Source organism: Hevea brasiliensis, chromosome 9 (assembly GCF_030052815.1).
Source record: "Hevea brasiliensis isolate MT/VB/25A 57/8 chromosome 9, ASM3005281v1, whole genome shotgun sequence".
NCBI lineage: Eukaryota > Viridiplantae > Streptophyta > Magnoliopsida > Malpighiales > Euphorbiaceae > Hevea > Hevea brasiliensis.
The window spans coordinates 11542307-11556112 of NC_079501.1; the positions used below are offsets into that span (position 1 = coordinate 11542307).

The 13806-nt window shown below is 34.6% G+C and overlaps 1 protein-coding gene and 1 long non-coding RNA gene across 10 annotated transcripts; one reads left to right on the plus strand and one right to left on the minus strand.

Annotated features, from left to right (window-relative positions):
- Nucleotides 1-687: 687 nt before the first annotated feature.
- On the minus strand, nt 688-5615 carry LOC110648166 (uncharacterized). 9 transcript variants are annotated; one of them, XM_058152878.1, is made up of 6 exons: nt 5504-5615; nt 5211-5408; nt 4067-4529; nt 2548-3759; nt 1427-2340; nt 688-1222 (listed from the first exon to the last, which is right to left on the minus strand). In XM_058152878.1, exons 4-6 carry the CDS (start codon nt 3734-3736, stop codon nt 881-883), a joined length of 2445 nt encoding a protein of 814 aa, XP_058008861.1. In that variant the 5' UTR covers nt 3737-3759; nt 4067-4529; nt 5211-5408; nt 5504-5615; the 3' UTR covers nt 688-880. The 9 variants fall into 9 exon arrangements, with proteins under 9 accessions (XP_058008861.1, XP_058008862.1, XP_021657999.2 ...); XM_058152879.1 differs by having other exon boundaries at nt 4067-4231; nt 4413-4529; nt 5211-5612; XM_021802307.2 differs by having other exon boundaries at nt 4067-4236; nt 4413-4529; nt 5211-5612.
- A 6247-nt stretch (nt 5616-11862) lies between these two features.
- On the plus strand, nt 11863-13474 carry LOC131183360 (uncharacterized). The gene is made up of 3 exons (XR_009151476.1): nt 11863-11939; nt 12684-12740; nt 13275-13474. It is a non-coding gene; the product is annotated as an uncharacterized LOC131183360 (long non-coding RNA).
- The last annotated feature ends 332 nt before the right edge of the window (nt 13475-13806 follow it).

Sequence of the window (13806 nt, forward strand, 5' to 3'; positions counted from 1 at the left end):
CATCGTTAGTTTATATTTTTTATTGATCTAATAAAATAAAAAAAATTAAATAGACAATATTCTAATAATTTAAAATTTTTTATTAGAACAATTAAAAAAATAATAAGTTTATATTTTAATTTTTAAAAGATTAATTTTTATTGAGTTAATAAAATTTAAAAAGAATTTTTTAACAAAATACCTAAATTTAAATCAAGAAACAAAAAGATTGAGTATGCTACTGACATCTGGACCTTTGATATGCTGTATTGGAATCCAGACGCTGAAGATCCTATGTGGGTGATTGGAAATACAATGAACTGCCTCGGACACCCAATAACGTATCCAGAAGCCGATGTTTCATTTGTATTGCTGCTCATACATAGTCTGCTGATAGGTTACTGGAAGACTTTCCTTTACGCTGACTAGAGGTGGAGAAACTCTAATATTGACGGTTTTGACTTACTTCTCATTAATAAAAGGCTACTTATAAGTACAATAATATCTTAGTTCCTCATTTTTAGATATGTGATTTAATTGTGAAAGAAAATAATTTAGTAGGTTATATTTCTAAAATGGCATCTCAATTCTATTTTATACAAGGTTCTACATTTTAGTTTTGATTTGTATGTTGATTTTTATTTGGATTGCATGCGTTAGTGAGGTTACACATCAGTAGTCTAGAATCTGATGTTTGTATTCCGTGTATATTGAAATTGTATTTATTAATAGACCAATTGCATGAAACTTACAACAATAAAAGATTTGAAAGCAATGCTCTATTGCAATAAAACTTGTGTGATTTTCCTGTACATATTTGACTATGTAAGTATCAGCATAAACAATTGTAAATCACAACACCCTTGTTTATCCTTGTGTTCGTGTTGTTCTTGGTATACTTCTAACTCCGCATTCGTATCATTCCCTCACAAGCCAGCGTTCCCTCAAGGTCTCCTATAATTCGAGCAATTCGAACTTCAAGACCTCTTTGAACTTCCTGAAAAAGAGTTCTTACGTTGTCAGTAAAGCACTTCATGTCAAAGCTGACAGACTTGTCAAGCTCTTCAGGGACACCAGCAAATCCAGAAGCAATCTTGGACTGAACTTCTATCAACTTCTGTCCTGTTGCAACCATATATCTCTGAAGCTGAAATGTTTCTTCAAGAAAATGCTCTAATGTTTTAGTTTTTCCTTTTGTTCTTAATGAACTGGAATCTCCACTTTTGTCTACATCATTATCATGCTGTGAATAATTGAGGGAAAAAGAAAAGCAAAACAGCAAACTAGCACTAGTCAAAACATTTTAAGAACTCCATAATGTTTGTCAAAAGAGGGTAATATTGTACAAGATGCAAATCTAGACACGCCAAAGAGAATTGAATAGGAAACAAAATTAACCAAAATTAACTGTAATTCTTGAAATGCACCAAATTAAAATAGAGCTTACCATCCTCTTGCAAAGTTCATCAGTCTTGCCTTGTAGGGATTGGTATCTGCTGATTTGTTTATTAAGCAAAGACATCACCAATTGGAAGCCCTTTATCTCATTCTGCATACTATCATTATTTTCTGCATGTTCTCCAATTTGTTGCTTTCCTGTCAGTCTCTCAAGCATTACAAGCTGCTGCTTCAGCCTCTTGATTTTGTAAGAAACTCCAAGGGCTTGAAGATCCATCCTCCATGGTGAATTATTTATCTTTATCAATGGCTGGCTAGGCAGAGGTGACTGTTGAACAGTGTCAACCTCCACTGGACTCACACTCTTGTCCTTCACTGGAGCCTCATTAGATAAATCCTTCTCTTCTTCAAACTCCTTTTCAGGAGATTGAACAATGAAAATAACATTTTTGGACAAGTTAGTAGGGGCTGCTTCTCCTTCTTTCTCTGCATCTTTCTCTTGAGACATTACCATTAAATCTGCTTTTGTCTCTTGATCCCTCTCAGCAGGTTCTTTCTTTACAATCTTAACATTGGAGGCATCAAGGGCTGAAGTTGGATCAGGTAGAGATGAATCAAAGTCTGTCTTCCAAGTAATCTGAGGTTTTAATTGCACTACGAATTGCTCATTCAAGGCTTTTAATTCTTCTTGCCTTTCCAATAACAATGCTTCCAATTTCATGTTCTCATGTCTGAGCTGTGACAAATCCTGGCTCAATCCTTTCACATGAGACTGCAGCCGCTTTGATTCTATTTCCATGCTTAACATTCGCCAATGAAAAGCTTCTAATTTCTCATCTTTGAGTCTCATCTGTTCCACAAAAGCATCTATTTCTAGATGATGCCTCTTCTCAATTGTGGTTGTGTACTTTTCCGCTTCTGAGTGAACCCAACCTTCCAATCGCTTGATGTCAGTTGTAATTGCTTCAAAAGAAAGAACAGTAAAGGAATGAAAACACAGAAAAAAGGAGATCCAGCAAAGACAAGATCAAATCTTAAGCATGAGGATTGGATTTCATGAAGGAATATTATATCAATTATTGATATCAAAATTTGCCATATCCAATACTAAAAAAGCAGGATATGTTCATTTATATGTATAGAGAAATGTGGATAATTTTTTTTCCATACCTAGTTCATCATTTATTTCTGGTGAGTAGCTGTCAGAAAGTGGAGTAAAAACTACTGCATCCTTTCTGGACTCAGGGTTCTCATACTCAAGAACATAGCCAGCAGGCTGTGATCTCCTTTTCCCAATTTGTGAGGTCCCTCTTGCAAGCGAAGGATCATCTGATCTTGAATTAGCTTGGCGAGCAAACATACTTCTCAATGAGTGTCGCTCATGTTTAGACTCAGATACTCCTCTCCACCTTTCTGTTTCTAGTTCAGCTTGCTTCCTTTTAGCCTTTGATAGTTTAACCTCCTTTAGGAGCATTTGCTTCTCAGCTGTATCCACTTTGGATTTCCTGAGCATTGCAGACAAGATCTTATCTTTCTGCTCCAAATCTTTGCGCATCTTTACAACTTCCATAGAAAGTTTTTGGGTCAACAGGTCTGACTCCTCTTTCTGCTCCAAGACCAAATCAATCTCTTGCCTTTTAGCTTCAATTTGCCTAAGTGCTCTACCCAGCTCTGCTTCGAGCTGTCTCTGATTAGACACCAGCTCCAGAAAAGCAGTCTTATGCTTCCAAAGATCAGTAGAGTATTCTTGAGCTTCTCGCTTTGCAGTTTCTCTCAACTCTTCTGAAACATTTTCAGCCTTTGTCAACTTTTCTTCTAATTCCTTCCTCTTATGTTCCTCTTCCTCTAATGCCTTATCCTTAGCCTGCACCAAAAGCTCCATTTCCTTCAGTTTATCATTTATTTCAGAAATAGCTTCTTCTTTCCTTTTTTGAAGAACCCTTAATTCGTTCATAAGAGCTCCAGCATGCTGACTGAGCTTCTTCCTTTCAATCAACCATCTCTGCTCTTGTGATGCAAAGATGCCAACAACTTTCTCATTTGCTTTTGCATCCTCACGCCTCATTTGCTTAAGTTCTTTGATCTCTTTCTCTGCAGTCTCAAGCTCATGGAGAAGCTTATACTGTTCACTACTTGCTCTTTCTCTCTGGATTCTCCAAACAAGCAATCCCAAGAGTTGGGCACTTCCTTGAAGCATTTTATCACATAATTCAAACCATCTTTCTTCTTCCTTGCCAGGTCTTGCTAAAACTTTGAGAGCAAAAAAAGCACAAGAAACTCCAAAATACATTGGATAAAAGCTATTACCCTTGTCTTCTGAGACAATTAAATATGAACCAGAAACTCCCTTTTCATCCATTACTGAGGAACTCCCTTCTTTTCCTACAGAAAAATATGTGTTTAAGGTATTGAAAGTCAGAGCTTAAATAAAAGAATAAAAAAAAAAGAAAAAAAATAACATCAAGATTCCAGTTGTTCTGTTTCCAAAAAAAAAAAAAAAAAAACCCTTAATTAGATGTATTTGCTGAAAAACTGTAGTCATCTGAAAGACATACATACCAAGTGGTATGGCACAAATAATTGAGGCAAAAAGTTATCACAATAATTGAGAAGCAATAATGGAGCGTACAATTAAAAGCGAACAATAAGACAGAAAGAAAATCAAGAATAAATGATTTCTTTAACTTACAGAAGGTCAGAAACAAAGGCACAACAGCTTCTTCAACTCAAAATCAGAGGCCACACAAACTTCAAGGGAAAAAAAATGGAAATTATAGCCTTTAAGACAGCAGTAGCAGTGTTGTGTTTCAATTGAGACCTCAAGAACCACCACTTCACCCAACTGCAGGAAAACCTGTACTGCATTTATGATTTGGAAGTTATCCATCAAAAATTTGGCCAGAGAATGCCAAAAGCATGTGTAATTTATACACGTATATAAAGACTACAAAATCAGTTAAAAAAAGATGGACATGCTGTAACAGAATAGAAGAAAACAATCAAAAGTATTCCCTGGTTTTCAGCGAAAGACTGACCCAAGTAATTTACTTTCCCTTCCCCACGATCCCTTTTTCTTCCTTTCCTTGTTTAGCTCAGGCAATGACTGTTGTGGGAAACAAAAGCACTAGATTCCTGCTAGTTTGTCTCCAATACTAAACAAGATGCAAGAGTTGAATAAGATAAAAAAGAAGCAAATCTCTATCAGACACTCCTTGGAATATTATTTCCAGAGTGGCTTGCCTGTCTAATATCATATGCAATATAAAATTATAATTAAACAAACTATTGAGTTACAGAAAAGTAAATAATAATTCTTTGCAGTTATTATAAATTTTCCCATTTTTGATTTCTTACTTTTGAGACTAAATAAAAAGGAGAATTTTCTTAAGTTGATTACACCTCTCACCAATCTGTAATAAATTAGTCAATCTCTTGGATGGTCTGAACTCCCAAAACATGTTCAAAAAATGAACCACATAAACTTAATATGCATGGACCACATTATCATGTCATTTCTTACTGTTGTTAATTTGGTAGCACCTTGCTAGTTGCTACATCTGCAAGGAGTAATTGACTTACTGCACCGAAATGGGTAAAGCCCATGTCCCATGATGATTCTTAGCGTTAAAATAAAATAAAATAAACACTTTTCAACACCAAACACTTGGTGAAAAGTTGAAAAGGGAAGAAAAAACCCCACCTATCAACAACTACTTGAAAACTCAGAAAAAAGATATCCTTCTCCTTAATTTTCCTTGTTATCTGGTAAAACAAATACATGTACGTATCAATTATCCTGAAAAACAATGGTAGACGACTTTTATGCATAGTACCTGAGAAAGGCAGCTCAAGTAGACCTAAATTGGTGAGGAGCAGCAAACTGTGCAAATAGAAACAGCTAGCAATCAAAGAAGTCGCTGTCAAGTCATAGTCATCATGATGAAGCCACCTCAGAAACCAAGTCTTCATGGGTCCAAATAGAGATTGCAGATTGGCCTCTCCTCAGCTCAGTTTGCTTCCCTGGTTGAGACCTGTAAAGCAGGAAACTTGTTCAAGAAAGGCTATAGAAACCCATTTTATTAAACTAGTTCTTTTATAAAGGGATTCATACAACAACAATATTGACCTCCCTTAATTTTATATTCCTTCCCAAGATCTGCCCTTGGAATCTGGGCTTGGTGATGCAGGATTCATTTGAATATAATCAAAGCAATCTCTCTGTCTCTCTCTCTCTCCCCCTCAGTTACACAGTCCACGATTTTATTTCTTTTAAGAAAATAATAATGAACACTTTTTTATAAATAAATTTTAAGTAAATTTGATTTATAAATAAAATGAAATTCAACTAAAATTGCAATATACAAATTTATAAAATTATTATAAATGAATAAGAAAACATAAGGTCATTATCAATGGTTGAAAATTGCGGTAATGATATTGATATAGATTTCATGGGTTAGCTTGAAAATATTTGATGAAGTGAGTGAATTGATGATGAGGGTCCCCAATGAGTTGTGAATTGTACGATTATCCTGCCTTCCAACTAATCTTTCAGACTAATCATTTTCAGTACTGCCATTTGCCGCCATTATATTCGCAAATAGCGTTTTGTTCAAATCTCATTCTCATTCTACAATTTCTTTTCTTAATTTTCACATTGAAAATATTAAAACAGACGAAAGTATAACCTTTAGAATTGACGATCTCGTCTCGAGTCAAAGGATTTAGGCAAATTTAAAAAAATATATACATATAACAGATTTCTAAAGTAAAATGGATGAATAAATTCATAAATTAAAGAAAGCCATGCATCAGATTTTTCCCTTTTTTTTTTTATTAGGGAGAGTTAAATTTCATTAAAAAAATTTCAAAATAATAATTTTAAATGCAATAAATTAAAGTAAAAAATGCTTCTTCAAAATTATTTGAAAGAACAAACTTTTTTTTTTTTAAATTTACAAGAGTTAAATTTCACTGAAAATATTTAAAAAAAATAATAATTTTATATGCATTATAGCTTCTGGAGCCCTGTATATTTTTATTTTTATTTTTTTAATTCCTAAAAGGTTATCTTTTAATATTAATAAAGATTATAATGCTTTTGCTTCATTGATGATGTGAATGACTTTAATTTATAAAAAAAAAAAAAAAAAAAAAACATTGTTCATCGATGTTTTAATTTGCTACTATGCCGGAGAGTTAAGGCTCGTGTCACCCATAGAGGTCCCATCCCACGTGGTAAAATCCCTTCGCGAGGAATGTCATATGATTAAGGGTTGATAGACGGATTGAAAAATGAATGACCAATAATTAGGAAAGAAATGACTAGCAATCTAATTTTATTCACATCAAAATGCTACTTATCAATTTGACTTCCCTTTCAATAAAAAAAGTTATAGCAACAGTTCTTTGGAAAAAAAAAAATGAGCAAGAGTCTGAAAAAGAAAAAAAAAAAAGTTTACAGAAATAATTAAGCCCTAACTTCGTTTATGAAAACTTAACAAAACATAACTAGTCTAAAAAGGGGCAAAATGGAGAACAAAAGATAATTGATTTACTAGATTGAATTTTGAAATGAAAATAAAGCAAAATTAATCATTGAATTTAGAAAAAAGATTAAAAAAAAATTAAGTATATTCATTTCAAAATAATGCAAAATTAATCATTGACAGACATTTTCAAAAATAGAACTTTGCAACAAATTCTCCTTGTAAATGGATTCTTGAAGCTTGCACTTGAAATGAGATAAATTTGCCACAAGATCACGATATAATTAAGCACTTCAATGAGCCTCAAATGCTCTTATCTTCTCCAAGGGAATTAAAACAAAACCTGAACTCAAAAAAATAAAAATAAAAACAAACAGATCAACTACATATGCATTTATCTTACAGATCGCATCAAATAAAAGAACAATCTCATTTATGCTTAGCTCATTACCATTAATATATGCTTTATCGCCATAATCATTTTAAACTAAAAATAGGATTTTTATTATCTATATTCGGTCTACCGTAGACTAAACTCAAGACATAAGAGCTACGGTAAGATTCATTTATTAAATAGATAGGTCTCGTATACTTGTGTCTTTGATCTTGGTGTGCTGGATTTAGAGAAGAATTTTCCCGTATCTGTGACTTCACAAATGCAAACAAAACCCAGAATAACAGCTGCATCAACTTGGGTATCAATATTCCTCCAGCCACTTGGTGTAGAAAAATGAACATAAAAAGTTGTTTGCAAAATGGTTATTTTCATAAAATTTCTGAAGGAAATTCAGCAAAGCTCCAAACATAGAGTAAGCATTTCCCAAATTTTACAATTGCTCAGATATTATTACAATGTTAAGAAAAACTTGTTTGAGTAAACAAAGACTGAAAAGGAATGGGCTTTACCATTGTATTCTATATTTTATTCTTTTACGTGTACTTATATATCTAAATAATTCTAGCATGCTGAGAATGAAGAAAACATTTACAGTGAGCATATAAAAAAAAATCGAAAGTATTTTCCAGTTCAAAAAATATATACATATATAATCTAAGGACATTGAATCAATAGATATTAAAGATGCAGTTTCCACCTTGATTGGGATACACCATGACCATAATAACAACAAAAAGATAAGATTTTATACTCAATGAGGGCGAGCAGAAACTCAACCCAACCAACATGTCTAGAATTTAATTTTTAGTTCAAATATCTCAATGCTTGATGGTTCAAACAGACGACGGACTCTTCTGGTAATAGATAATATAACTATCGCCAATGACGAAGGGAGTAACTATAACATAAAACTCCCTATCATAAGTAAAATATTTTGAGAATTTTATTTCTTTTCCCTTTGAGTGTTCTTGATTCTACGTCAACACATTATGTGAACATCATTAAACAATACTAAGGGTATATCAAAGCAACAACTCTTGAAATTGTAAACCTTCATCTGTGAATAATATTGCTACTTAATCGCACTTCCAAATTATATATGGAATGAGGACAAAAATTAGATGCACCGCTTAAACCATTATGAACACTAAACAGAATGCTTAGAATTTTGTTCTTAAATCAGCCAAACTTCAGAAAATACACTATTGGAAACTTTTTAGTTCAGCAACAGACGCACACTTTAAGAAAGAGAGCTGACCTTTAAAGACAAATAGATGCACACTCTAGGAAGAACTGCTTGAATGCACAGGCAAGTAGCTTATGACCAATAGGGAACGTAGAGCTAGATGGCTTGCTTCATTTTGTTTGCGGGCTTTGCACATCTCTTCCGTCTCGATCACAACTAACCTCTTTACCTGCAGAAAAATATATATATATATATATATATATATTGGATAATCAAGACAATGACCAAGCAGTATAAACTACATACAAATAAAGAATTATACTAAAACCTGTTGGAGCATTCCCCTAACAGTAGGAGTATTCCATCGCATGACAGTACAGTTGCATTTACGAAGACGCAATGCCTCTAAAGTACGCCTGTGGAGTATCCTTTTCCAGGGATGCCCCTAACCAAGGTTATGTATAAGTTAGGACTCCATGCAATCGGGACTTGGGCTTTGAAAGCCTTGAATGCATTCATGTCTCACTACCTGCATTACCCACTATACACCTTAGCTATATAATTATTAGCAAAATGTAGTTGCACTGAAATGACAAAAACTGGAAAAACGAAAACGTGAAATTGGAAATGGCTGAAATTAACTGCCATCAACCTGATACATACACGCACACAAGGAAAAAGCACCTGGCAGAGATGGAAATGGGCAGGACAGAGTGACCGTGAAAATTGCCATAAACTTCCCTAACCAATCCTAAACCCATTAAACTTCATTAACTGTTTTCTGTATTCATCCCAAATCTGCTTAAGACAACGCACATATTACTCGAACCTTTTTATGTATTGTTTTTACCAGAAAATTACTACCTAATTAATCAATAATAAATTGAGGGGCATTTCTCAGATTAAACAAATTTTGTATCAAATACATTCAAACAGAGAACCATAGTAGACGCTAGCTCAAATAAATTATCATTAAAAAAAAATTCCTATACAAATTGAGCAACTCTATCTTCAAAATATTCAGTTTAAAGGGTAAAAGCCCCAAATCAGAGTCGTTTGAGAGCATAACTTACGAAATCGAGCTAGATTGTCACTCGATATAATCTCATCTTCTGCTCGAGAAGCGGGAATGGGAGACATCACCTACTGACATATGGCAAGTGACGGAATAACAATAGGTGGGGAAGTGATGTGTTGTTTGAGTAAAAGGTTGAGCTGTTGGGTTTTAGCTATCAGCTAGAGAGCTATTAAGCTGTTAGTTAGCTAGTTAGTGGCAGTTATTACTTAAATCTATATAAACCTCTAATTGTAGGAGATCATTAGTGTATTGATTGAATGAAACTACTCTTCTCTCTCTTGTTTGAATATTCTTCTCTTGTTCTCTCTTAAGAGAGAGAACAGAGACAACAGGAGAAGAATATTCAGACGAGAGAGAAGAGTAGTTTCATTCAATCAATACACTAATGATCTCCTACAGGAGAAGAATACTTAGACAAGAGAGAGAAGAATTAAGAGAGAATAGTAGTTTCATTTAATCAATATACTAATGATCTCCTATAATTAGAGGTTTATATACATTTAAGTAATAACCGCCTCTAATTAGCTAAGTAACAGCTTAACAACTCTCTAACTAGCTCAACATTTTACTCAAACAACATGTATCAAGACTCCCTTCCTCAAGATTCCTTGTCCTCAAGGAATATAACTTTGCTACAAATGTCCAAGAAGAGTCTATAGAAGAATGAGTAGCAGGTAGTTCATGGTCATGAAGATGCAAATAATTGCAGAACACATCGAATCTAACTGAAAAGAGAGTTCAACTGAAATAGAATTATTGGTATTTGAGGAGTAGGCTTGCTTCATCTTGCATTTTATCATTTTCAAATGTCCAATTCAAATTGAATTTCTTTGCAATTTGAAGAATTTCATCTTGCATTGTATCATTTCCAAATGTCCAATTGAATTTTGTCTCAACATTTGTTTCATCTCCCATTTAATTCTTCCCATATCTAACTCTAATACTTCCTCCACATTTATAGCCTTAGACATGAAATCTCTTTCTCCAAAAGTAAAATTGCAACCAACCATTGGACCTTGAGAGACCCACATTTGCTCAACTGCAAATGCAGCAATAGTAGGGAGAAGCTGAAATTGCAAGAGACCCAAAATATTGGAAGAAACATGACAAGGAACTTCCCAAGGACAACTAGCTTTATGGCCATCATCCACATGTTTAGCAAATGCTTCAACAGAGCCTCTTTGGACACTTGCCAATAAGCTAGCTATCTTAGGCATAAAACCAAACAGAAGAGAAGCACCAACTATATATTGCTTATTAAAACCAATAAGCAATCCATCATTAGCCAAATTGACCCCGAGCAATTGCGTAAAAGCCAAGTTAAAGCCTTTGCTACAATTTGGCATCACAAGTTCATCTTCAGGTTTTAATACTATGACATTTTTCTCAATGTCATGTCCTTGTTTTAATTCAAATAAAGCATCTTCAACTATTTCAATATCCTTAACCTGAACAACTGTATTAGCACCATCTTCCACAATTTCATCATCATGACTTCCTATCATAACATCAAAGCTTCCTTGTATTTGTTGTTTCTCTTCATAGGACCTGGTGAAATCGTCAATAACATCATCATTCTTCCCATTTTCTTCATTGAATTCAAAATCTACAATGACTTCCTCATCTTCAACAACATTTATAATGGTGACCTACATTGGTTCTTTGCCACAAATATAACAAAGATCTTGTTCTCTCTTGTAACAACCACAAAAAAAAAAAAAATGAATGAATTGACTTTGGCGTGTGACAGTGGATTTCCACTGTCACACTGCCAACTTTTTATTAAAAAAAAAAAAAAAATTCAAAAGAAAAACGGGAGGAGGACCCCCCCCCCCCCATTTCTCTTCTTTCCCTCTCCTTCCCTCTCTTCTTCTTCTTTCTTTCTCCGGTGACCGGCCGGCGACCTCCCAAGCAGCTTCCCACCCGGCCGGCGACCCTCCGGCGACGGCCAGACACCAGAAACGGCGGCAAGAGAGGGAGAGGAGAGAGAAAATGCGCGCACAGTGGGCAGCGGCTTTCCAGCGCGATTTCGGCTTCATCCGACGTCCGATCGAGGCGATTCAGGTGGCGTTGGAAAGCTTGTTCCGAAAGCTTTCTTTTGATGCCAATTTTGCAGCAAATGGAGGTTGGATGAGTGAGATATGGAGGAGAGAAGTTTCGGGTTTTTCAAGCTTTTTCGTCAGATCTACGACGATCCGACCGTTGGATCGACGATCCGAGACCACCTATAGACTGAGGAAGATGAGAGGAATATGTTGGTATGATCAGATCCGGTAAATGTCGCCGGCGACCGGCGGCCGGCCACCGCGTCTTGTGATGGTTCGTGATGGCTCGATGGGCTATGGAGGTGATTCAACTTTCAGAGGCTTCCTCGTAAATTTTTGAAATTTTTTAGACACAGATAAACTTCGGGTAAGACAATTTCTATTATTTCTCTGTCTATGGAGCATAAATACAGTGTTTCTTAAACAGGAAAAATTGGAGAAAAATTCTAAGAAAAATATATGATGAAAGTAAAATTATTTGGAGATATTCTATGGTGTTTGTTGAATTTTTGAGTGATTGTATAATATTTTTGAAAAATATAGATGGATTTTAGTTAGATTTTTAGCATATGGGCATATAAGATTATTTGAAATTAAGATAATTAAATTTTATATAATTGGTTGAAGCTTGAGGATGGAGGTCTAAATATGTGAATATTGAATTGAGTTGAATTAAAAATATGTTAGCTGTTGGAAACTTATGGAATCGAGTAAAATTCTTGAATAAAATATTCATGGGTGACTAGAAAATTTCAATTCATTTTGCAATAGCCTTATAATATTATTAAGGACCGCGGGGTAAAATTTTAGAATTTTTAGAGCATGTTTGAGTGGATTTTTTGAAAAATGTCAATTATAGGGACTAAAACGTAATTTTTAAGATTTTGAGTATTGTCTGATTTGGAGGGCCCAGGAGGGGCCATGTGATATTGATGAGATGTGATTGTGGAAATTGAGAATTTAGAAGTGTTATTTGAGCCTTTTTGCAGGTTGGGTAGGCCCTAGGTATAGGGAAAACTCTGTCGGATTTTCGGCATGAATTAGGCTGTCTATTGCCTCTTTAGAGTTTTATCTTAACTTAGTACTAATAAATTTATAATTTAATTATTAGGTGATCGAGGTCGGCTATTTTTCTGCATCCAGCAACCACAATAGTCATCGGTGTACTGTGAGTAAAATATTAATTTTAATTGTAATTTCGATATTATTATATGTCCAAGCATGTCCATGTATCACTTATATGCATATATTTATGTAGTTAAACTCTAGGCACGATTTATGTTGCATTCATAACTGTTAAAAGTGTCATGGATGTTGTTGTGGTAATTTGGAGCAGTGTGCGTGCGTTGGCGTGCGTGTGATGTGGTGTGGACTATGGATAGGACGGGTAGTCACGGCTTGAGTTCTTCGCTGGGACCCCCGATTTGGTTTATTAAGCGAAAGTCCGGCTTGAGTTCTTCGCTGACACCAGGTTGGATTTAAGAGAGCTGTACATGGGATCAGCTCCCATATATTATTATTGATATTACTGGGTGTGTGAGTGCTCCAAATTACCTTTTTGCTGTTATGATGTGAAAATATTATTGATGTTGCATTTCACTCCACAGGGTGCATTAGTTTTAGATAGTTATAGAGATTATGGTTAAAATTGATATTTTACTCTCTGAGTCGAACGCTCACTCCTGTTCAATATTTTTTCCAGGCCACAGGAGGAGTTATTTTACAGAGCAACCTATTTTCTTCCTCGCAGGTTTAACGTAGATTATTTAATTATTTTACTATCTTTTCAAAATTTAAAATCTAGAACTCCGCATGTGTTAGTAATAGTGTGGACCTTGATAGAAATTGTGTTAATTTAAATTTTTGAAATTAATAAATAAAGATTTGTATGGTATTTAAACAGTTTGTAAATGAGGTAACAGGGTTGAGCTGGGCTCCCCCGAATCTTAGTTTCTGAAAATTTCTGGGTTAAGTTGGCTCAAAATATAATTAGAACAGTTTAATTTAAATTATTTTATATGCATATTGGGCCTGGTTATGGATTTGAGGAATAGTTAGGCTTACTACGGGCCTCGGGGGCTTTAAGCTGGCCCAGGTCCTAGTGCCGGTCCGGCCCATAGGTTGGGTCGTGACACTCTTTCTATTTAATTTTGAGATAGTCTTTATGATTGAGAAATGAACATTGGTTTTTCATTGCCAGAGATTTGTTTTTTCAGCTTGGCCTTCATCAACTT